Source organism: Rhagoletis pomonella, unplaced genomic scaffold, assembly GCF_013731165.1.
Source record: "Rhagoletis pomonella isolate Grant_MI unplaced genomic scaffold, Rhpom_1.0 Rhpom_scaffold_01400, whole genome shotgun sequence".
Classification (NCBI taxonomy): Eukaryota; Metazoa; Arthropoda; class Insecta; order Diptera; family Tephritidae; genus Rhagoletis; species Rhagoletis pomonella.
In genome coordinates, this window is record NW_023459954.1 from 22 (window position 1) to 22,869 (window position 22,848).

General features: G+C 39.5%; 3 protein-coding genes and 1 pseudogene across 4 annotated transcripts; 1 reads left to right on the plus strand and 3 right to left on the minus strand.

The window, feature by feature from the left end:
• Window positions 1–9,820: 9,820 nt before the first annotated feature.
• Window positions 9,821–10,747, minus strand: LOC118752332. The gene has a single exon (XM_036487200.1). The coding sequence runs from the start codon at window positions 10,745–10,747 to the stop codon at window positions 9,821–9,823; it is 927 nt and encodes a 308-aa protein (XP_036343093.1).
• Window positions 10,748–11,078: 331 nt separating this feature from the next.
• LOC118752333 lies at window positions 11,079–12,480 on the minus strand. Of its 2 annotated transcripts, XM_036487202.1 has the most exons (3): window positions 12,312–12,480; window positions 11,624–11,790; window positions 11,079–11,558 (listed from the first exon to the last, which is right to left on the minus strand). In XM_036487202.1, the coding sequence occupies exons 2-3, from the start codon at window positions 11,700–11,702 to the stop codon at window positions 11,152–11,154; spliced, it is 486 nt and encodes a 161-aa protein (XP_036343095.1). In that variant the 5' UTR covers window positions 11,703–11,790; window positions 12,312–12,480; the 3' UTR covers window positions 11,079–11,151. The 2 variants fall into 2 exon arrangements, with proteins under 2 accessions (XP_036343095.1, XP_036343096.1); XM_036487203.1 differs by lacking the exon at window positions 12,312–12,480 and having other exon boundaries at window positions 11,624–11,854.
• A 2,960-nt stretch (window positions 12,481–15,440) lies between these two features.
• Window positions 15,441–21,096, plus strand: LOC118752330 (translation machinery-associated protein 16 homolog). The gene is made up of 3 exons (XM_036487199.1): window positions 15,441–15,545; window positions 20,061–20,433; window positions 20,488–21,096. Exons 1-3 carry the CDS (start codon window positions 15,543–15,545, stop codon window positions 20,754–20,756), a joined length of 645 nt encoding a protein of 214 aa, XP_036343092.1. The 5' UTR covers window positions 15,441–15,542; the 3' UTR covers window positions 20,757–21,096.
• Window positions 21,097–21,104: 8 nt separating this feature from the next.
• LOC118752331 lies at window positions 21,105–21,764 on the minus strand (annotated as a pseudogene).
• Window positions 21,765–22,848: the final 1,084 nt, after the last annotated feature.

Genomic DNA, 22,848 nt, shown 5'->3' on the forward strand with positions numbered 1-22,848 from the left:
AGGACCTCTTCCGCGATCCAAGGATGGAAACACTATGACGCTGGTAATACTAGATCGTTTCTCAAGATGGGTCGAGATTGTACCAATGCGGAAGGCAACAGCGGAGGGAGTAATTCGAGCAGTGAGAGAGCGGATTATCGGCAAATTCGGCATTCCAAAAATCTTGATCACGGATAATGGAACGCAGTTTGCCAGCTCGAAATTTAAGCGATTCCTGGAGGAGATGGGAATAAGGCACCAATTCACTGCTCCGTACACACCGCAGCAAAATCCGACGGAAAGAGCTAACCGTAACATCAAGCGACTACTGGCGCAGTTCGCAGGCAAAGACCAGAAGAGCTGGGATGATCTGTTGCCAGAAATGACTTTGGCCCTCAACAAGAGCGTGTGCGACGCAACGGGTTACAGCCCGGCGTTCGTCGTCCAAGGGCGAGAACCAAGGTTACCGAACGCATTGTATGACGAGAATACGTTAGGAACCGGCGAAGATGCTACAACACCGCAAGTAAAAGCGGTGAGAATGAAAAAGGTTTTTGAGTAAGTGCGACGAAACCAACAAAAGGCAACGACAGAGCAAGCGAGACACTACAATCTGCGAAGAAGATCGTGGCAACCGGTCGTGGGGGACAGGTTTTGGTGAAAGAACACTTCTTGTCTAAAGCCGTGGACAATTTCGCGGCTAAGCTTGCACCGAAATACGGCGGACCACATCGCGTTCTAGATTTTATTTCACCTGTGATCGTAGAACTCGACAAGGTGCACAAAGGGAAAAGAAGGACAGCGCACGTGAGTGATCTCAAACCATTTTATGAGAGCAACGCCACAGGTGAAAATTCCCCCTGCTGAGCCTAATTCGGCGCACAGCGGCGAATAGGTAAATTTCAGCAGAGACTGAAGTGTGTGAACTCGGCAATTGCCAGAAGGGGAGCAATTGCCATGACAGTGGAGACCCTGAAGAGGAAGAGGAAGAAGAAGAAGATGAAGAAGAAAAAGAAAAAAAAGGATCCAAGAAAAACAAAAAAAAAACCAATGAAAGATGCAGATGGCACGAAGCACAAAAGAAAATTATAAAAAGTAAAAAAAAACAAAAAAATAACAATTATCATTATAATATTAAAATTAATGATAACAAAAACAGCAATAGTAATATAATTATAAATATTAATAATAATTATAGTTATAAACATTAATAATAGCTAAAAACATTTATAATAACAAAAGAATACTAATTCTACTAATAATAATAATCGTAATAAGAAGAGGAGTAACACCGCAATGGCAACCCGAAATCTACTCCAGTTGACATCAACGCTACAAATCTCCCTTTTGGATAGTCAGCAACCCCGACACCAAACTACAGCTGTGCGAGGATGACAAATAAACAAATAAAAACAAAATATGCAATGTGAAAGTGAAACGGCAGCAAAATTACCGAAATTTTGCTGGAAAAGTGCCGGAAAACTAGGAAAATACAGTTGGTCGCGCAATGCCCACTGTCGGCAATAAAAAGGATGTGCCGCGGGCGTCAAGGCACAAGTGTGAAAAGTGCACGATACTATGGAGCAGCAGCAGGCCAATTTTGTAGCCGAACAAGTGGAGGGCGGCGTTTTGCGCGTACGTATAAAGCGCCTAACAGAGCACGAAATTCGATGCTATAGTAGAAGTGACAGCAGCGGTGGGGATCTTTCGAGCAATTTGAGCGACAACAACAACACCGGAGGTAGCATGACGACGCTGGCCAGCCAAGTGACTCCAGAGAGGGCGACAGCAACAGCGGAAGGCAACAACAACAAAGAGTTGGCGTCGAGGACATCGAAAGCCTTGAAAGTACGCAGCCGTTCGTACTGCCCCAAAATAGTGAAGATGCAGAGATGGCAGCCTATTGGGGTGCAGAGTACTTGGCAAAGAATACGCCACATTTGACGAGCGAAGAAGAGGATATGGAGCACGAATCATCGCACGTAAGCGTACAATCCGACGACAGCGGGCCAAGCAGTGAATGTGATGGCGAAGTAGAGCGGGCGCCAACACCCATAACCATCTCGTCCGACGAGGAAGAGGAGTATGCCAAAAGGCAGGGCGAATTCTCCATCGCTACGCAAGACGCCAGACACCTCGGTAACGGGTACGTGGAGTATGCGCGCCATATCGACATGCGCATCAGGCTATACGACCCGATAGCATCGGAAGAGCCACATCCACCGCCGCAACAGCTGTGCCTTAGTTAGGGCGCGATCGAGGCGTGTACGTTGGCGAGCGGTGGACGAAGGGATTTTGTGGAGGAGGCGTCGGCGGAAGCGGCTTTTACATAGTGTGGCAGCAGATGCTGACTTAGTGGCGGAAATAGAGCGTTGGCTAGAAGAGGCTGAGCCGAGAGTGTCATCGGAGTGGCAGGTCCATCCGGACGTAGGTGCGTTGCCGGAAGAGTTGGTGACGGAAATTGAGTCACACGTAAACCATCAGCAACTGAAGCGGCAGTCATTCAGACGCATCGTGAACGGACAGGCGTACAGAGTGCGAATCACCAAGACTGCAAGGTGACCGTAAGTCTTGCTGCCGGGAGTAAGGAGGGAGTGTGAGGACCCCGGATCCTGTGGCCCTGGGCCCCACAACAACTTTTTATATACACATACATATATATCCTTTGTATTATGTACCCTGAATTGTTTATTTGAGATTGTATATACACATGTACAAATATATATATGTACACTTATGTTTTGAATTATTATATATATGCGTATGTATGTACATAAGCCTATTGATTTGCATCTATTTGGATTATACTAGTACGTATGTATGTATCCACTAATATATTTTGAATTATTACTTTGTATGCACAGTATAAGAAATACCTACAACATACAATACCTACATAAAATGTATAAAGCACAAACAATTGTCTGCGGATGGACAAAAATGGTATAAAAGGAGCAGTGCATGCAAGCATTGGTCATTAGCTAGGCATACGTGACACGCGTCGCAACGTGGGTCACACGGGTAGTGGAAGAGGGATCAAACCTCCGAGACTATTATTCTATATTCGAAGTGGGCTCAAACCTTTGAGACTGGTGCTAGCTGTCGGGTGTTAACCTACTCTAGTTCTATGCTTTAGAGAGTAGATATAGCGAGAGTATAGCAAATAAAGAGGCTATAAACGAGAAGCGAGTGTGTTCATATTTCTTGAGGAGATAGGGTGTTTACTCCTTACAGCACCCTGGACATACATACATACATGAAATGCGAAGTTACATAAAAAATATGCTTTTATTATTGCACTCGTTTTTACTAACTTTTGAAAAAGAGGTGCGTATGTTGTCTCGAATTCGATTTGCTATGGAGCTTTGTTCTTCCCCTCCTCCTGACGGCTTTCAAAATGCAATTCATATGCTTTCAAATCTTCCACTCTGTAGTAAATGCAAATGTGGAGTGCTCAAACAACGTTTATAATTTCACTGGCTTTGAGCGATGAGTAATACAGTTCATGATGAATTTATGACTCTTCACTCGTCTGAAAAAGATCAAACATGTCCCTAAATCTCCGCCTTTCAATTTCCGCCTCAGCAATCTGGGACTCGTTCTCCTCTTCAAGTAATAACGCCGCGGCTATGGATTTCATTTTTATAATTATGTTTCCACTTAAATTAAACACAAATGAAATTTTATATTTAAATTACAATGATGTTAGATATATTTAGTTATTTTAAAATATTTACAAACTTTAACTTCATAAGCTGCTATAGTTTGGTGGCAAATATTTCTTTTATTTTCATCCCTATTCTGCAACTCTTTCGTATTCGGATTTTGGTACGAATCGTAGAAATAGTATGCTGCAATCCGAATCGTATTTTCGAACTTTCGGAATTCGTAACAATGGCATGCCTAAAAACGAACGAGTAAGCTTTTTTGCGTAATTTTGTACGAAAACAATTCTATGTCGGCGGCGAAATAACAGATGTAAATCGATGTGTGTTTGCAAGAAGTATTGGTGGTGTTCATTTAAACAGATAAATTTGCCTTTCGCATATACGTATATTTTTATCCACTGCTTTATAAGTATAAACAAGCAAAAAAGAATATTTGTTGCCCCTTATCGAGAAACTTGGGTCCGGTTTAGTTAATGTACAACGATTTTCGGTTGTTGTGTCCAAACGCATAACCCGAATCCAAAAACTTTAACATACACGTGTAATCAAAGGATTCACATTTTATTTAAGATAAATGTTTCAAATTTCCTACCACTGGCTTATTAATAAACTCTGTTTGCACTATGCACTTTTTTGCAAATTTCGACGTGGGTTCTGCGCAAAAATACTGTGGACGGCGTAGTCGGAGTGATATGCACAAGAAATGTTGTATACCTTTGACATGCGGAAGCCCCTCTTCCCCGCAACACAGAAAGGATAATTCTACTTAGTAAGGGTTATAATCCCTAAGCGCGGCCGAAGGCAGGAGCAAGCGAAACAGGTGGTGGACCTAACAAAGAGCATGTTTTCAATGGCTTGGAAGAAGCTGTTATTGCATTAACTGGATTGAGAACCAGAGCTTCAGGAATAGGGAGTTCTGGCTTGTGGTTCAACAATTCAACCAGAAGCTGACATAGTTACTATGCCCGACAGCTCCGCATACATTTGCGAATCCATTGCCATAATTGCAAATACATCAGAATCCATAATTTTCCTCAAAATATGTAAAATTAACCAATTTTACAATAAACAAGCACATGATGAGTGTTTTTTTTAATTCCTTTCCACTTTGTTTTCCTTCATCCAGCTATCTTCGAAAAACAACTGATAGCTGGCAATGCTGCACATGCTTCCGCAAGGGTTGCAGCATGTGGATTTTTCGTTTTTCGTAGCGTAGCTACGAATTACGAATTACGAAAATTCGTATAAGGTATTTTGTTTCGATTTCACACATTCCTAGGCAAACAGCTGATTTCGAAAGATGTTTTCTCTCTTCCTCTTCCTCTTTCGATTCGATCGTAACGCAGAATACCTAAGTTCGATCCTTGCGGAGCGGAATGCGGGAATGTAATCGAAATGCAGAATAGGGCTGATTATATCATTAATTGCCAATCGTAGAAGTATTCACTTTGGATTACCAAAATCAACTGAATGGGAGCAAAATATATTGAAGAATCTGAATAATGAAAGATTTTGCAAAATGATGCGCGTTACACCGGTGGAGTTTGCGTATATTTTAAACCTCATTAAGGGTGACGACATTTTTAAAAATAAACTCAATTCAGCACAACTTCCGATAGATATACAGCTAAAAATTGTGCTTTACCGTTTATGATCATCAGGCGAAGGGCTTTCCATTCGCAAAGTAGCGTCCCTCTTTGGAATAGGGGATGGCTGCACCATTCAAAATATAACTAGACGTGTTTTTAGAGCAATTCAAAATTTAAAGAACCGGTTTTTGTATTGGCCAAATGAAAGGGAACGATTAAAACTGGTGGCAATAACACAAAACGAAATGCCTGGATGTGTGGGCTATATTGATGGAACCGAAATTGAATTAGCTGAAGCCCATGCAAGGGATCATGTGTATTTCTTTTCACGCAAACGGCAATATGCTACAAAAATGCAGGTGATATGTGATTATAAATTGCGTATAAGACAAGCAACAGTTGGCTGGTTAGTTTCTTTGCAGTGCTTCCAAGTCGCTGCCCAGGACACAATTAGCGCATTATTGCGCCATTTTGATGCACTTTACGCGGGGGATAAATATTTTGTCTATGCACTTCCTATGTTGCTAGGTCGAACCATTTCGACTCTCTAATGAATCTGCCGATTTCGTTAATGGTAGCTCCTGATAGGTCGGTTAGTTCTGCTACTAGATGTTTTCCTAACGTCTTGTGTCTAATGTTCGAAAGGCCTGGACATTCACACAGGAAATGCTGGACACTTTCTTCGCTATCTTCTAGTTGACAGCTGCGGCAAATCATATTATGGGGTAGACCTATTTTTGCCGCATGTTTGCCTATGGGCCAGTGGCCCGTGATGGTTGCTAAAATTCTAAATATCTCTGGCCTTGATCTGCTAAGCAGGTCCAAGGTTTTCGCCCTGTTATAGTCAGGCCATAGTTTTCTCGCTATCATACAAGTCTGTATATCTGACCCCCTTCGTCTAGCCAGTTCAAGGAAATGCGTAGTAATCTCTCCTTGGACTACTCCAAGAGGGCAACCCAGTGCTACCGCCTGGGATTCATCCAAACCGGCTCCTGCCTTCGCCAACTCATCCGCCTTCTCATTGCCTTCTATGTTCCTATGTCCGGGAACCCAGACAAGAGAGACGGTATTTGACTGAGACACTGACCGCAATATTACTTTGCATTCCCCAACTAGCTTAGATTTGGTAACCGGTGACGCTATTGCCAATAGCGCCGTCTGGCTGTCAGAGTATATTGTTGCTTTACTCCTGTGTCCAACTCTATTGCCTAGGATTTTGCAGGCTTCTAGGATCCCTAGGACTTCCGCTCGAAAGATGCTTGTATTATTTCCCAACCGTAGAGACAGAGCCACGCCGAGTTCCTTGGAGTAGACACCTGCTCCCACACCGCAATCCATCTTGGATCCATCGGTGTATAGAGAGATATTTTCTCGGTCGGCCACTCGGTCTCTTCTCCAGTCCCTTCTGGATGGGAATAGCACTTGCACGTTACAGCTGAAGTCCAAATTGCCTACCATATAATCTGTCGTCCTATTTAATTGCATTTGATTTATGATCAACCCATGTCCGAAGTGTCTAGTCCTCCAAAGGCCCGACTCTCTGAGTCTGACCGCCGATTTCATAGCCACTTCTTTCAGGTGGAGATCAATAGGAATTAAATTGAGGATGGCGTTTAAAGCTTCTGCCGGGCAGGATCTTAGTGCCCCTGTTACTCCTGCGCTTGCTGCCCTTTGTATGCTTCTTAGCTTGCTGACATTATATTGTCTGCTTAGGCCGGGCCACCAAACCAAGGCGCCGTATGTTAGAATTGGTCTTATGATCGCGGTATACATCCACATCACAAGTTTAGGATTTAGTCCCCAGTTTCTACTGAAGATTCTCTTGCAAGTGTAGTATGCTATGTAGGCCTTCTGTCTACGGAATTCGACACTGGTTTTCCAGTTAAGTTTGTTATCCAGCACGACTCCAAGATACTTTGCGCTGGGGGACAGTGAGAGTGCCTTGCCGTCTAGCGATGGTAGCTTGAATTGTGGTAGTTTGTGTCTGTTTGTAAATAGGATAAGTTCTGTCTTGGCAGGGTTCACATTTAGGCCGCTTCTCGTAGCCCAGGCGTGTAGCCATCCCAGGGTTCCTTCAAGGATTTCGCTAACGGTAGAGAGGAATGGACCTGTGGCTGCTATTACAACATCATCCGCATACGCCACAACTTTGACTCCCCCTCTATGAGTTCTAGCAATATACCGTTCAGGGCTATCACCCATAGCAGTGGTGAGAGCACTCCGCCCTGTGGAGTGCCCCTGTTCACATGATGTATAATAGAGTTAGCCCCATTTGTTGCCTGAATGATTCTATTGACTAGCATCGATCGTAATCATCTACAAACACTGTCGTCAACACCAATATCTATCAAAGAGTCTATGATGGTGTCAACTTCAATGTTATTAAATGCGCCCTCGATGTCAAGAAATGCCGCCAGAGTACAGTATATTTTGCTTTGCTGCCTTTATGCTTAAGTGCACATTTAAGATACCTACCCCAAAATGCGCATCAGAGGCATTATTTTTAACATTTATAAGAAAACTGCTCCGATAGATGCATTCAACATACCTGCACATTGGCGTTACCTGCCTTAAAAATTGTGCAACTAGTATCAATTATCAAAGAAAGTATTACGTTTACCTGCACTGGCCCTACAATTACCTTATTTTACAAGCTTTTATTTATTTTGTTCATCTCGCAGAACAACGAAAATTGTTATCAATTTATGTAGTTATATAGATAATTAGATACCATTCGGTAAAAATTTCGCTTGCAGTAATTTCTACGTGGTAAGTGCTTCTCCATTATTTGGTTTCATAGGGATTCGGATGCCTTTGTCATTGAAGTAGTAAAGAAAATTCGTTTAAGTGCCTTTTTCGGTTAAGTGCACAAGTTTTTAGTGCATAGAAGGATGTGCAGCTAAGCAAAATATACTGTATATTGTTTAAAGTGCAACGATTTTTCTATTAAGCTCACCACTTCATGTAAAGCAGATTCAGTGGATCTGCCTTTGATGTATGCATGTTGTGCTGTTGAGAGTGTCGCTTCACCTAACAGCGATCTTATATAAATGTCGAGAAGCCTTTCCATTGTTTTAAGCACAAAGGAGGTAAGGCTTAGGGGTCTAAAGTCTTTTGCTATTTCGTGGTTTTCCCTTCCTGGCTTGGGTATGAACACGACTTTTACCCTTCTCCAACTTTTAGAAATGTAGCACAAGGTAATAGTAGCCTTAAAAATAGTCTCAAGTAACGGTGCTATCTCTTCCTTCACCCTCTGAAGCATTGCTGGGATTACGCCATCTGGTCCAGGGGATTTGAAGGGAGAGAAGCTGTTGATAGCGTAAATAATCTTTTCCCTGCTCACGATCGAGTTCAACAGTATACTGCTATTTGAACCAGGTTCAATTGGCCCTGATGTGGGTGGATGTCGAATACATCCCGGGAAATGGAACTTGACTAACGTGTTTAGAGAATCACTAGCTGTGTTCGTCCACACCCCGTTTTCTCCCTTAATGAGTGTGATATTTGTGTGTTCTTTTGATAGGATTTTGCTGAGCCTGGCTGAGTCTTTAGAGTTCTCTATAGAAGAGCAGTAAGATTGCCAGGATTTAGTTTTAGATTTTCTCAATTCCTTTTTATAAGATCTTAGGGCGTTTTTATAAGGCGCCCAGTTTTTAGTTCTAAAGAAATCATTGTAGATTTTCCTTATTTTGTCTCTTTGGGCTCTGAGATCCCCATTCCACCAGGGTGGGGATTTCTTTCTTGCTGTACTAACTGGAGTTGATCTTTCAAAGGCTTTCTTCATAACCTCTTAGTTTATTTACTCTATTATCAAGGTCCTCAACTGTAGTGACAGTTGTATTTAGTGGGAGCTTACTTAGTTTACGCTTAAGTGTGTTACTTTATCTTTACCAATAGTCCTGTGGGGATTTCTGTATTTCGAGGGGGTGTTGGAAATTTCGTGCAGATTAAAGAAGATCAGACGGTGATCAGACATTGAAGGCCTATCAGATACTCTCCACTCTTCTACAGACACGCTGTCGTTCTCTAACAACAGGGTTAGATCCAGCACCTCCTCCCATCCAGGAGGTGTATGGTGTGGGTGTATTACCTCTATTGCAGATGCTTAAGTTAGTATTTAATAAGAAGTGTAGTAAAGACTCACCTCGGTCGTTCTCCGTAGAACTACCCCATACTGGATGCCTTGCATTCGCATCGCAGCCGACAACTATAATTTGTCTGGGGTTTTTGGCTATTATCCCCTTGATTTCGGTTGGCGGACTGTCCCTATCGTGGGCCATGTATGATGAGGCCAGGAGTATACTTGGCTGTCCGGTGGTCTCCACCTTAACCATTTTTGTATCTGATGTGCTGAAATTAGAGCAAAGGAATGCATTTATACCGTTCTTGATAAGAATACACGCCCGCGGTTTACCCACCTTGCTCTTATAGTATAGTTTATAATTATTTATGTTTAGTCCCACGACTGTATCGTGCTTGACCCAGGGCTCTTGAATTAGGCTTATGTCTATATCCTCCTCACTGAGAAGGACAACTAGATTATCTGTAGCACATTTGGAGTCCTTCAGATTTATTTGGGCTACTTTAAGTTTCCGGTTCAGGGTCATCTGTCAGCTTCACACCCATGAGAAGCTCACCTGCTCCATCAACCCCGGGATCTTCGTCTACCGGGCTAACCTCTCCGAGGAATACCCGCACTCTAGCCTTATGGATACCGAAGCAGAGCCGATAGTCAGCCTTCTCTAAGGCGGCTAGTGATTCTGCGCAAATAGCTAGCAGAATGGGCTTATTTGTAGGCCTTCTTGGCTCTTCAACCTTTATAAGCTCCCATTCCTCGATCGCCGGTATGTCTTTATTATGCAGCTTAAGACACCGCAGCAAATTTTCGCCTGGTTCATCCATCGGAGGCAGCCAAATGCGCGCACGTGGTCTCCTTGGAATGTCCTTAGCTGGGATCAGCTTGAGCTTCAAGCCGACAAAAGTGTCGCTGATCTTAGCGACGCATCCAGCAAGGAAATCCAGGGAGAACTGGCTCGCGCACTTGACTACCCGGTATCCCCGTAGGGATTCCGACGAGTCGAACTCTGGGTGAGGACCTTCGGGGTTGTCGAGTACGTAGTTCATTACGAGGCTCGACAGCCTCACATCAATCTCCACCCATTTCTGCTGCACTGCCAGCGGTGTCTTGCTATTTTCATCTATTATCGCCGCCTGTAGGTGATCTCTGGCGACGTCACTAAAACAGCGATGCTTCGCGGGTGCTGCGGACTCCGCATCACCTCCTTGCTTAGCCTTCTTTGTAATGGCCCCTTGGCCGCCTTCATTATGAGAGCGGTTCCGTTTCTTTGCTTCGGTGGCCTCGATTGTGGCTGCACGATCTGTCTGTAACTTTTCATACTCTTCCACTATTTGCATGTATTTTGCCTTGTCTTCCTCGTCACGCTCATGAACCGTACCAGCCGCGGCATTTTTGTCAATTTTATTTAACATATTTAGCGCCTTCTGGTACATCTGTCTCATGACCACGCCCGAGGATTTCCTTTTCTTTGAGGCGGGATTGCTGCCTGCAACGGCCGCCGATTTGCTGGTTGTTGGTTGCTCGTCCGGAGTACTACGGCAGGCGCTACCGGTGCTATTTTTGACTACTTGCAGAGTGGTGATACTTTGGCTGGCAACATTAATCAATTGAAAGAAAAATAGTTAAACTACTAATGATAATATACTGGTCAAAATGTCCCACTGCTATTATCTCGCTCATAGGTGTAGATATATTAGAATGCCTTTTATTCTATTCAGTTCTTTTTCCAGACTAGAAAATGTTATTTTTAAAATGAGACACTTGTGTATATTTTATAAGGAAAATAGGTAGAAAAAATCGTAATTCAAAATCAATTTTTTGAATAAACAAAAGCAAATTAAGTTTCGTATTTTAAGTGTAATTCTACCCTAGCTAGACGCTCTTTCATTTCCAACTCCATTATTTGCAACTTTTCTTTCATTATATCAGAAAGTGCAGTTATGCTATAAATGCCTCTACGGCTTGTGCTTGGAGTACATTTTACCTCTGACAGACTTTCATTTACCACTGAAGAATTGCTAATCGGCTTTGAAATGCTCATCGGATCCTGAGCGTCAGGAAGGTACTGGATATCTGGACTTAAGTTGCTCATAGGATCCTGTGTGTCAGGTAGATACTCAATATTTAAAATATCAAAGTTCTCTACCTCGCTATGTAGAGTTTCCTCAATTATGGACAGCACCTGTAGTGTGCTTCCGAATTTGTCATCAAATTCATAAAAACTAAACATTTTTGTTAAAGGGCCTAAGAAATTTAGAATTTTAGTTTTCATAGTCAGACTGAGAATTCAATAAACATCAAAACTTTACTTTTAATAGTGTCTCCATCCATACTACCCGCACCAGTGGAGCCCTCCCATTGCTTAGCGGTGTTGTAGTTCACACGCATGTTCCTCACCTTGGATCGTACTCATTTCCAGTCTAATGCCTTTAGAGACTCCTCCAAGAAGCGTGTGGAATGCTTTCGCCGTTGGTTTCTTTAATTATTTATTAAACAAATCCATTTAAATCTTTCTGAGTTCGAATCTAAACCTGAACAAACCAACAATAGTTTGCGTTAATTCTATAACAACTTAACTGATTATTCAAATTTATCTCCATTTCAGATTTTGTCAACTTTTAATTTATTTTGGCGCCAAAGGTAAGAAGAAAAATGTAAACAAAAAGAGCTGGTCGAATATCACGTTGAAATAGCAAAACATAATATTCCGCATACATAGGATTCGCAGCTGTATTGTGCTATTCCATATTCCTTTACGAAACAACAACAATTTTAATACAGGTGTGCTAAAACAATAACAGATAGCACAAATACGACAAATAGCACACCTTAAAAATACCCTAATAGTGTTTATTGTGTGAAATAGCACCGAGAGGTTAGCTCAATTTACAAACTTTAACAACAAATAACTTAAAAGCTATAAGCCTCCGTAGGCTAAAAGTATATATATTTGCAATCAGGAGAACTCCCCTTACCGCCCGCCCCCCCCATAACCACCTTTTTTTGTACGCGGGGATGCCAAACCAAAATTTTCCCGTCCGCAGCCACATTTCTTCGGCCAGATGGATGTGCTCGCGACAAACGTACTGGAGTCAATGTGGCTCACTTGGTCAAACTTGGAGGTAGAAAAGCGGTTGTCCGTGCAACAAAAACACTGAAAAAGAAGACATTAAGGGTATTCATCAAACCTTATAAATGCATTGTAAACCGTATAAACTTATAATTGTGTAAACCTTATAAATGAACTGGTAAAATTTGTATGGAAACTCGTTTACACTTTAGTTGCGTTCCAGATGCTTCACGATATTCACGAAATTCACGATTTGCAGGAACAGCTGTTTTCTCCATTAATAAACCTTATGGGAGGTGGTCACCTGGAACGACTTCCTGTAAAAACCTGCAAATCGTGAAGCATCTGGAACGCAACTATTTCTGAGAAATTTCTCCAGCGATTTCACTGAATAAACTTAATAAACTGAAGCCAATGCAACTCTGTGACAACTCTAGCTATGTTTTTTTTTTTGGGCAATAATCGAGATCAGCATACAAATTTTGCACGCAAATTCAACTACAACGATATAATCCTGATAGAGATCTGGTTCAATTATTATCCCTTCTGTTTGTTTTGTTTCACTGATAATTTGGCCGCAAAGTTTGGTAGAAGCGACAAATTATTTTAACACTCACTTTTGTAAATTTTGGTCACTAATTTATTTACAAATTGGGTTTGAAATATGCCCTTTTTTGTAAAATTCGGAAATTAGCGTACATTTATCACTCCTATTCTCCTTAAAGCAGCCAATACATTTTTGTATTCCCCTTCACTTTACACTTTACTCGATTAGTTATAACTTGCTTTACGACTTTAATATTAACCAATTAATCACAATTCATTAAATAAAAGCACCTTCAAAATCAAGCGTCTGACTTTGGTTGCATATGCAAATTAAATGGCGGAGTTCAGCTGTCAAACTCCAAAATATGCAAAAGAATGAGAGACAAAAGAAGATAGGATATAACCCAGTAAGCATTAAAGATATACAAAGGGGTTCTCTGCAAAAGGTGTTCAGCAGGTGCGGCCGAAGGCCGCCTACGCAGAAAGGTGTTCTCTGCAAAAGGTGTTCAGCCCCCCTTCTTTGGCAACACAGAACGGAGAATTCTACTGTCTGAGGGTTATAATCCTTAAGTGCGGCCGAAGGCCGCCTACGCAGAAAGGAATTCTACGCAAAAATACATCTGTTAAAAAATAATTTTTTTTTATAAAAACTTGTTTTTTCTATTTCTAATTAACTTTTTTATTCTTTATTCAAAATCACCCGATATCTAATTTGGCATAATTTCTTTTATTAAAAAATCCCACGGCTTCTGTTAGTAGGGTCATATTCCACTAACTGCTCAGTTTGCCTAAGAAAATTCCGTTTTTCGCCCTTTTTCAAACGGTTCCTTAGGGGCCTGTGGAAGGAGCCCAAGGGGGGCTACGCCTTTTTAGAAAGCAGGGACTGTCCCCTTTCCAGTGGAGCGTCGATGATGTATTGATTTTTCTTTACGATATTTTGGAAAAATTACATTTTTATTAAATAATGTCAAGTTTGATCATCCGCTTATGTAATTTTTATTTTCATTGCATGATTATGCAAAAGAATAATAATTTTCTTGTTAATTGTGTGAAATAGCCAGAACAACCGCAATGATGTGAAGTCGATGTTTATCGAAAGCATGCTGTGAAACATACAAATAGTAGATATCTAAATGTTATGCACAAATTTACTTTAAAAGAACTAGCGTCAAACTTACTTATTATTTGAGAATGTATCTAAATTATTCCAATCATAAAATTGTGATGTAGCTTTATTCGAATTGTAATACGCATTCCTGTTGTATGCATGGAGTCGTAGACGACGATAACGATGTTTAACCGCAGATTAGTGTTAACCAGACATTGAGTAACCGGCCCTTATGGGCTGTTTTTGCTTACGCGTAAAAGCACATTTAGCCATTTAGCTCTAAATGCTACTCTAAATGTATATTTATCCATACAAAATTGGTCACCTAAATGCAACTAAATGCAACTCCATTTTTGCATTTAGAATCTAAATGCTAAAAGCAACCCTGTGATCTTCCAAAATTTCCACGATTCGAACATGGTTTAATGAGAAGAAGTGGCAACATTGCTTTTTCGAGTATACAGTCGCTAGCTTCGTTTCAGTGATCGCCGATCGAGATTTCATTTATTATTTTACATTATTTGGATAAAGAAAAGTTACGCAAATTAAACATCGATATGATGCTGATAGAAATCTGGATTAATTTGTGATCAACTCTGTGTGCATAATGCAGCGTTTTTGCTGCATTTAAAATGCAACATTTAGCACTTTCGAACATATGTTTTCGAAGAGCGTTCATGCTATCGCATTTAGCAAATGTACATTTACGCGAGTTCGAAGTCGTATGCTTTTGACAAACAGCCGTGTTCCAGTCGCTTATTCAGATCCGTATCTATTACGATAAATTCTAACGGAAAAGATAATGTCCAAAAATCACTACTGAAAAGGAAAAAATAAATTCTAAACCGAAAATTCAATACAAAAGCTTGAACTATTTTAACCATAACCAAACATTTGTTTGTGTATATATTCATTTGTCGGTGCTGTCAATTATAATTTTCACACTTAATTAGGAAACAAAACAAACAGAGTTGATCACAAATTAATCCAGATTTCTATCAGCATCATATCGATGTTTATTTTGCGTAACTTTTCTTTATCCAAATAATGTAAAATAATAAATGAAGTCTCGATCGGCGATCACTGAAACGCAGCTAGCGACTGTATACTCGAAAAAGCAATGTTGCCACTTCTTCTCATTAAACCATGTTCGAATCGTGGAAATTTTGGAAGATCACAGGGATGCTTTTAGCATTTAGATTCTAAATGCAAAAATGGAGTTGCATTTAGTTGCATTTAGGTGACGAATTTTGTATGGATAAATGTACATTTAGAGTAGCATTTAGAGCTAAATGCGCTAAATGTGCTTTTACGCGTAAGCAAAAACAGCCCATTAGTTGAGTACTAAATACGACTATTGATATGTTCTTGGATATGGCCTATTATGCCACCATGGGTTTTATTCGATCATCGAACAGCAAAATCGATGTTTCCGCTGCATCGATATATTTTCTGCATTCCTAATCGTATCATATCGAAATTCGTGTGAAGAAGTTCTAGAAAAATGGTAACTTAATAATTTGTATATATTTACAATTTGAGGCGGAAAATTCGCGAGGGTGCACCAAGCCTAGAACAAAATTACTTTTTTGGGGGTGTAGAGGGGTCGTACACATCAAAAAACTGAAAACCAGACGGCGAGGAAACTCAGTTTACGAGTAATTTGTTGCTAAAGTTGAAAATTCGCCTAACAAAATGTACGATAACAAACCATTTCAAACAAATACAAGTGTGCACAACACACACATTTCAACTAAATTAAGCTCTTTGAACGTTTATCTATTTGATATTTCATTAATTCCATTGTTTAACGATGAGGAACACGTTTATAAATTTGTTTATTTTCCATTAGACAACCGAAATAGTATGTATGTATGGACAATGACCGAAACGAAGATAGCCGCACGTGTGAGTAACGTGTTGCCAGATAACGTTTCAAAATGTGTTGCAAGATGTTCAAAGCGTAAGAACATTAGTGGTATTCATCTAAACCGATAACTTTATCAAGCAGATAATCTTATAAGTTTATGCACTCTGTTACATGAACTACCCACACTCTCTTTTCGTTTACACATGCGACAATAGTCGTGTTTTCTCTGGTTATAAAGCGCAGTGTCACTAACTTTATACCACTAGCACGGGGATAAAGAAATTATAGAAACTACCTCACTAAATTGGAAAAAATTATATTTACGATATATCTATTTAAATAAATGTACATATAACATAAAGGCTATTTATTTGAAGCAAGTTATAAGAAACAATGGCAGAATGTCTGTTTGTGTATGAATTCATTTGTCACGGCTACCAAACTGCGAATTATCAGTGAAACAAAACAAACAGACGGGATAATAATTGAACCAGATCTCTATCAGGATCATATCGTTGAATTTGCGTGCAAAATTTGTATGCGGATCCCGATTATTGCCTAAGAAAACAGCTAGAGTTGCGACAGAGTTGCATTGTCTTCAGTTTATCAAGTTTATTCAGTGAAATCGCTGGATAAATTTATTGGGGTGTTCACAGTTCGTTCCAAATTGTGTCTGAAAATGTAGACGTCTACATTTTGAGACATCTTTAGCATCAAACTGTGAGCACCCCTTTCTAGCAGTCGTCGCAAAATCGTCTCAAAACTTTGCTGGTGTGGCCAGACATTTCTTCTTTGCGTGCCGTTTTATATGTCGCCTTTCGATTTTGTTTCTGAAAAATTGTAATTATTTAACTTAATTACCAATTCCTAATATTTGTTATTTCTTTTCCTTGATTTGTTTCTTTTCATCAGAAATTGCGCTCAAATTAAATGCAAATACAGAAAACGTGCCCAATAAATAAAAAAAATGCGATTAGTATTGCCATAATGCAACCCTGCTGCGAGGTTGCAAAATGTAGACGCGTAAAAAACATACCTTTGAGTGTGACAAAATGTAGACGGCGTCGTTTTCCAATTTTGTATGGGAAACAACAACACCACACAATTTCTGATGAAAAGAAACAAATCAAGGAAAAGAAATAACGGGCACTGTTTATGAATTTGTACAACGATTTTGGGTTGCTGAGCCCAAACGCGTGAATCGATTCAAAAAACTTTTACACACACTTGTAGACAAGAGTTCACGCTCTATTACAAAAATTTAATTTACCAAATCTGTGCACTAATTTAACAATAATGTCGGTTGGAAATGTGGTATTTGTTGCAAATTTTTCTTATAAATTTGTATATACATTTTTATATACAAGATATTTTTATAAAACACCAAAATAGACATCACTGGGGCGGCAGCCCCAGGTTTACCACACAGAAAGGGAATTCTAGTTACCTCATCCTTTCCCAAGGTTACATCACTGGGGCGGTAGCGGCGTCAATCCTCTTTCGTTTAGGGGGGATTTGTGGGCCCCACAACACCTCCTCCTCCGCCCCCACCCCTAAATCGTTGTACAAATAGCTAAACATTTCCCGAAATAACAAATAGTAGGAATTGGTAATTAAGTTAAATAATTAAAATTTTTCAGAAACAAAATCGAAAGGCGATATATAAAAAATGTACGAAAAGGGGAAATGTCTGGCAACACCAGCAAAGTTTTGAGACGATTTTGCGACGACTGCTAGAAAGGGGTGCTCACAGTTTGATGCTAAAGATGTCTCAAAATGTAGACGTCTACATTTTCAGACATAATTTGGAACGAACTGTGAACACCCCATATCAGAAATGTGTAAACGAGTTTCCATACAAATTTTGACAGTTCATTTATAAGGTTTACACAATTATAAGTTTATACGGTTTACAATGCATTTATAAGGTTTGATGAATACCCTTATTATAAAGGCAAATAAGATAAGCACTATTTTATTATGAGTTTAATAGCAATTATGAGTTTGATGTGTGCAGCGTAAGAATATTGGGAAAATTTTAGTGAAAAAACCCGAAAAAAAAAATTTAGGCGTCTAGGGGGGGAATACTTTGATTCTAAAAGTGAAGACCCCAACCCGCGCCCACTTATAGTTTTTAAGTAATTTTTTGCTAAGCTGCGAAATTCACCAAATATGCTGATGCAAATTGCATCGATTTTATTATCCGAAATTGCGTGAAATAGATAAATGTGACTTAAATGTAAGCACTTTTAAGGAACAAGTTGAGTTGAGGAAAGAAAATGAAAAAGAGGGCGTGGTCCGCCCCTTTTTACTGAATTGGAAAGTAACCATTTTTGCTGGAAATTAATAGGGGAGGAGCTAGAGGGGGTACGCTTTACGAATTTGTACAACGATTTTGGGTTGCTGTGCCCAAACGCGTGAATCGAATCAAAAAACTTTTACACACACTTGTAGACAACAGTTCACGCTTTATTACAAAAATTTAATTTACTAAATCTGTGCACTAATTTAACAATAATGTCGGTTGGAAATATGGTATTTGTTGCAAATTTTTGTTATAAATTTGTATATACATGTTTATATACAAGATAAGACAGCCCCAGGTTTATCACACAGAAAGGGAATGCTAGTTACCTCATCCTTTCCCAAGGTTTTTCCTTGCAAAAAATCTAAAATTCCCTATTTTCAAACAGCTCCCAAGGGGTTTTTAGGGGGGGGGGGGGGTGAGGGGTGACTTTTCATAAAGCGGCGTTCATCCTCCTTCGTTTAGGGGGGGTTTGGGGAGCCACACCCCCCCCCCCTCCGCCCCCCACCCCTAAATCGTTGTACAAATAGCTAAAGATTTCCCGCTAGAGGGGGTAAAGGTGGAATTTTCAGTATTTTCAAAAGCTTATATTTTGAAATTTATTGCACCGAAATGTTAATATGGTTTGAAAGATAATAGAAAAACCTTTTATTTGATATACATATTTACAGTATCGGTCATATCTATAGCACGCCATTTCAAAGTGATATTGTGTGCCACTTATGTTTATTTATTAATTTTTAAGAATTTTCAATTAAAATATAGTTCATTCTCAGACAAACCCGATAGAAACCCAAGCTTAATAATATGTAGAAAGCTACAAAAAAGTAAAAATTTTCACATAAATTTCAAACTTTTTTCTCGGAAGTGTTAGAATTTTTTTGTGTACACAGTTTTTTAGTCCCTTCAATTTTAGTCTGATAATGTGCAAATTTGAAGTGGCTACGAATTACCGTTTATTTTTTAGAATTTTTTTTGTCGCATTGGCTTCCATATAATGAATAAACTCAATTTATTTGTATATGGAAGAAATCCGCAACACCTTTGGCGAAAAAGATTCTAAAAATTCAACGGTAACTTTTAGCCGCTTGAAACTTGCACATATTAGACTAAAATTGAAGGGGCTAAAAAACTGTGTACTCAAAAAAATTCTTACACTTCCGAGAAAAAAGTTTGAAATTTAGGTGAAAATTTGTTGCACTATTTTGTAGTTTTCTACAAATTGTTACACTTGGGTTTAAATGGGGTGTGTCTGAGAATGAACTGTATTTTAATTGAAAATTCTTAAAAATAAATAAATAAACATAAGCGGCACACAATATCACTTTGAAATGGCGTGCTATAGATATGACCGATACTGTATATATTTATTTTATTTTTTATATTTACTTCTAAGCTGTATTTATGAGAGTTGCCAAGTGCTTAAAAAAAAATTAATTCAAATTAATTCATCAGTTAATTGAAATATATATAACAATGCCAGGCTTAAATTTTTTCTGAAAATACTTTTAAAGGGGTTGCGACCTGTTTGAAAAGTCGAATTTGTTTTACTCATACGAAAGATACATAAATGAAATATCGAAATATTAGTGCCAAACGAAAGAGTTTTAAGAAAACTATAGGCTGATAGTAGTCATAATAGCTATTAAACTCATAATAAAATAACAATTTGCAACTTTAATAACAAATTACTCGTAAACTATGAGTTTCCTCGCCGTCCCGTTTTCAGTTTTGTGATGTGTACGACCCCCTCTACACCCCCCATAAAGTCATTTTGTTCCAAGCGTGGTGCACTCTCGCGAAGTCAACCCAATTTGAGTACTTAATAGGAAGTTATCTTTTACTAGACTAATCTTCGCAAAGAACTCGAGAAGTGTAAACATCCAAATAGTCGGAAAACAAAGGCCTTAAGTAAAAAAGCACGTCGGCAAAATAACAAACACAAAACGCGATTAGGTCATGCAATCAAAAGCAATATAATGGGAGAGAAGCTCAGTTGGTTCTTGGAGCATATTGAGGAAGGCCGTTCCGATCCACTTACGCCCCAGGAATTTGAAGATCTTATGGCTTTGTATCTAAGACGTTTCGACGGAGAACTTGCACAAATTGCACTAAAGCATTCGATTAGCAAGAATCGTTCCAAACAACATGCAGCTCGAGAAGGTGTCATCAGAATAACCCTAGAAAAAGAACGCAATGAATACCAAAGCGGAGGGATGGGTTAGTTTTCAAAAATATGTATAAAATTATTTTTGCAACTCTACTTTTTAACAGAACTACTGAATCTCTGCGACCCTTTAAAGTTTAAATCGCTAATAGACTGGGACGGAAGTGCGCTTAGTGTACAACATTTAAAATTAGATCTTGTCTCGTTCAACATGTTACAGCGTCTAAAAAATGTAACTGACGTAAATATTGATACGTATCCGGCAGTAGATAAAGACACACCAGCTTCTAGCGTGACCTCATCTAAATCGGTAGTAATGGAAAGGACAGCCTGTTTAAGTAGAATAAAGTATTCCCAAACGCACGCCCCGCAGTAGAATTCCCACAATCGCTACGCTAAATTTTCGTCGCCAAATTTGTCTGAATGAAAAGCATTGGGACTTAAATGTATATAACATGGAAAAATAACATGCGGTGTGTAATCAGTAAAATCTTGTAACTAAATGTTGCATATTGTTAGACGCGCCTGCTATACTTTTAGAGATTTTTGGTGAATAAAATTAGGGATAGCTAATGTTTGAATCTGTTTGCTGGTCGGATATTAATATGTGTCGTTTGTAAATTTAAGCCCTATACACCTACATATTGTATGTATAGATGAAGCTATTGATTTTTTCCTAGATATATTATTGCAAAATATAAAAATATTAAATCGCATACAGGAGTAGTTGATGTACATATTTTTCCATTAATCGCCTCGTATGACAGTATCACCATCAAGTTTTTTGAGCAAGGGCAAGCGACGGATAGCTTCACTTCGAAAGACCAATTCATCCATGTTTTCGTTGAGAATATTTCCAAGAAAAGAAATTTCTTCCAACTTTGGTGCTGCAGCCATGCGATTGAACTCTGTCCAATCTTTGATGAGGTTATGGGAGATGTAAAACACGCGCAACGTTTTCATCGATTCTATGGGTTTAATTTTTTTCAATGATATTATAACTAACCCACAACTCTTCCAGTGTTTCTCCCAGTGCTTCCTATTAGCATTATAATCATTATGCAGAAACCATTTTTTTCTTTTAGTCACTTACAATACCATTAATACTTTTCAAGTTGTTTCTTGCCAATGAAAGTATCCGAAGATTTTTAAGCTGATTAATACCAGTTATCTTTTCGATCATATTTGAAGAAAGGCTAAGCTTTCCGCAGTTGACAAGGGTGTTAAGAGTGCTATCCATTTTTTCGATTGGTGGATACTGAAACTGTAATCCAATATCGGTCACGGTAATGGGATTCTTGCCGTTATTTTCCTCCCAAATACGGAGTGCATCCTTAATGGTGGTAGGCTTGGCCATTAGGCAACTAAATGTATTTCCTTAAAGAAAATTGAATTTCTTTTTATAAATATTTTTCTAAACGTCAGAAACAAAATATTGGACAAAGTTAAATGGCCTTATTCATAATAAATTAAATATCTTCAAAAAGCTGAATAAAGTAACATATTCATAAAAAATTTCGATTTATAAAGCATTTAATAGCCTTATTCTGTATCACCAACGATAGGCAACACGAACGATTCGTCTGCAGAGGAATGCTTCAAAAGTTAGTCCGGCGGCATCATTTTAGCCGGCTTAAACGCAACCGAGACCATTGCAACGTAATGTATGAAAAGCAAGACAAAGACGACCGATAGAGTTTAAAATCGCAATCAAAGAGGTTGTCGTCTGCAGACGAATCGTTCGTTTTGCCTATCGTTCGTGATACAGAATAAGGCCCTAAGTCTTCTTTATTTTAGATGATCTAATACAGCGCTGCTCAAAATTTTTAAATTGAAGTGAAATTACAATCTCTTCTTTTTTTGTTGGCGCTGTAACCGCCTAAGCGATTTTGGCCGAGTCCAAAGCAGCACGCCAGTCATTTCTCTTCTGTGCTAACTGACGCCAATTGGCAATGCCAAGTGAAGCCAAGTCCTTCTCCACCTGGTCTTTCCAACGCAGAGAAGGCCTTCCTCTTCCTCTGTTACCAGCATCGCGGCCCGCGTTTAATATCTTCAGAGCAGGAGCGTTTCTGTCCATTCGAACGACATGGCCAAGCCAGCGGAGCCGCTGAATTTTATTTCGCTGCACTATGCACTATATCGTTGTAAAGCTCATACAGCTCATCGTTAAATCATCTGCGATATTCGCCATCACCAACGCGTAAAGGTCCGTAAATCTTTCGCAGAATCTTTCTCTTGAAAACTCTAAGAGCCGCCTCATCAGATGCTTTCATTGTCCATGCCTCCGCGCCATACACCAGCACAGGCATGATGAGTGACTTAAAAGAGTGTGATCTTTGTACGACGAGAGAGGACTTAACTTCTCAATTCCCGAGAAGGCAGAAAAGACGTAGCCCTTGTTTTTACCGATAATATCGATGTCGTCGGCATACGCCAGCAATCGTACGCTCTTGTAAAGTATTGTGCCT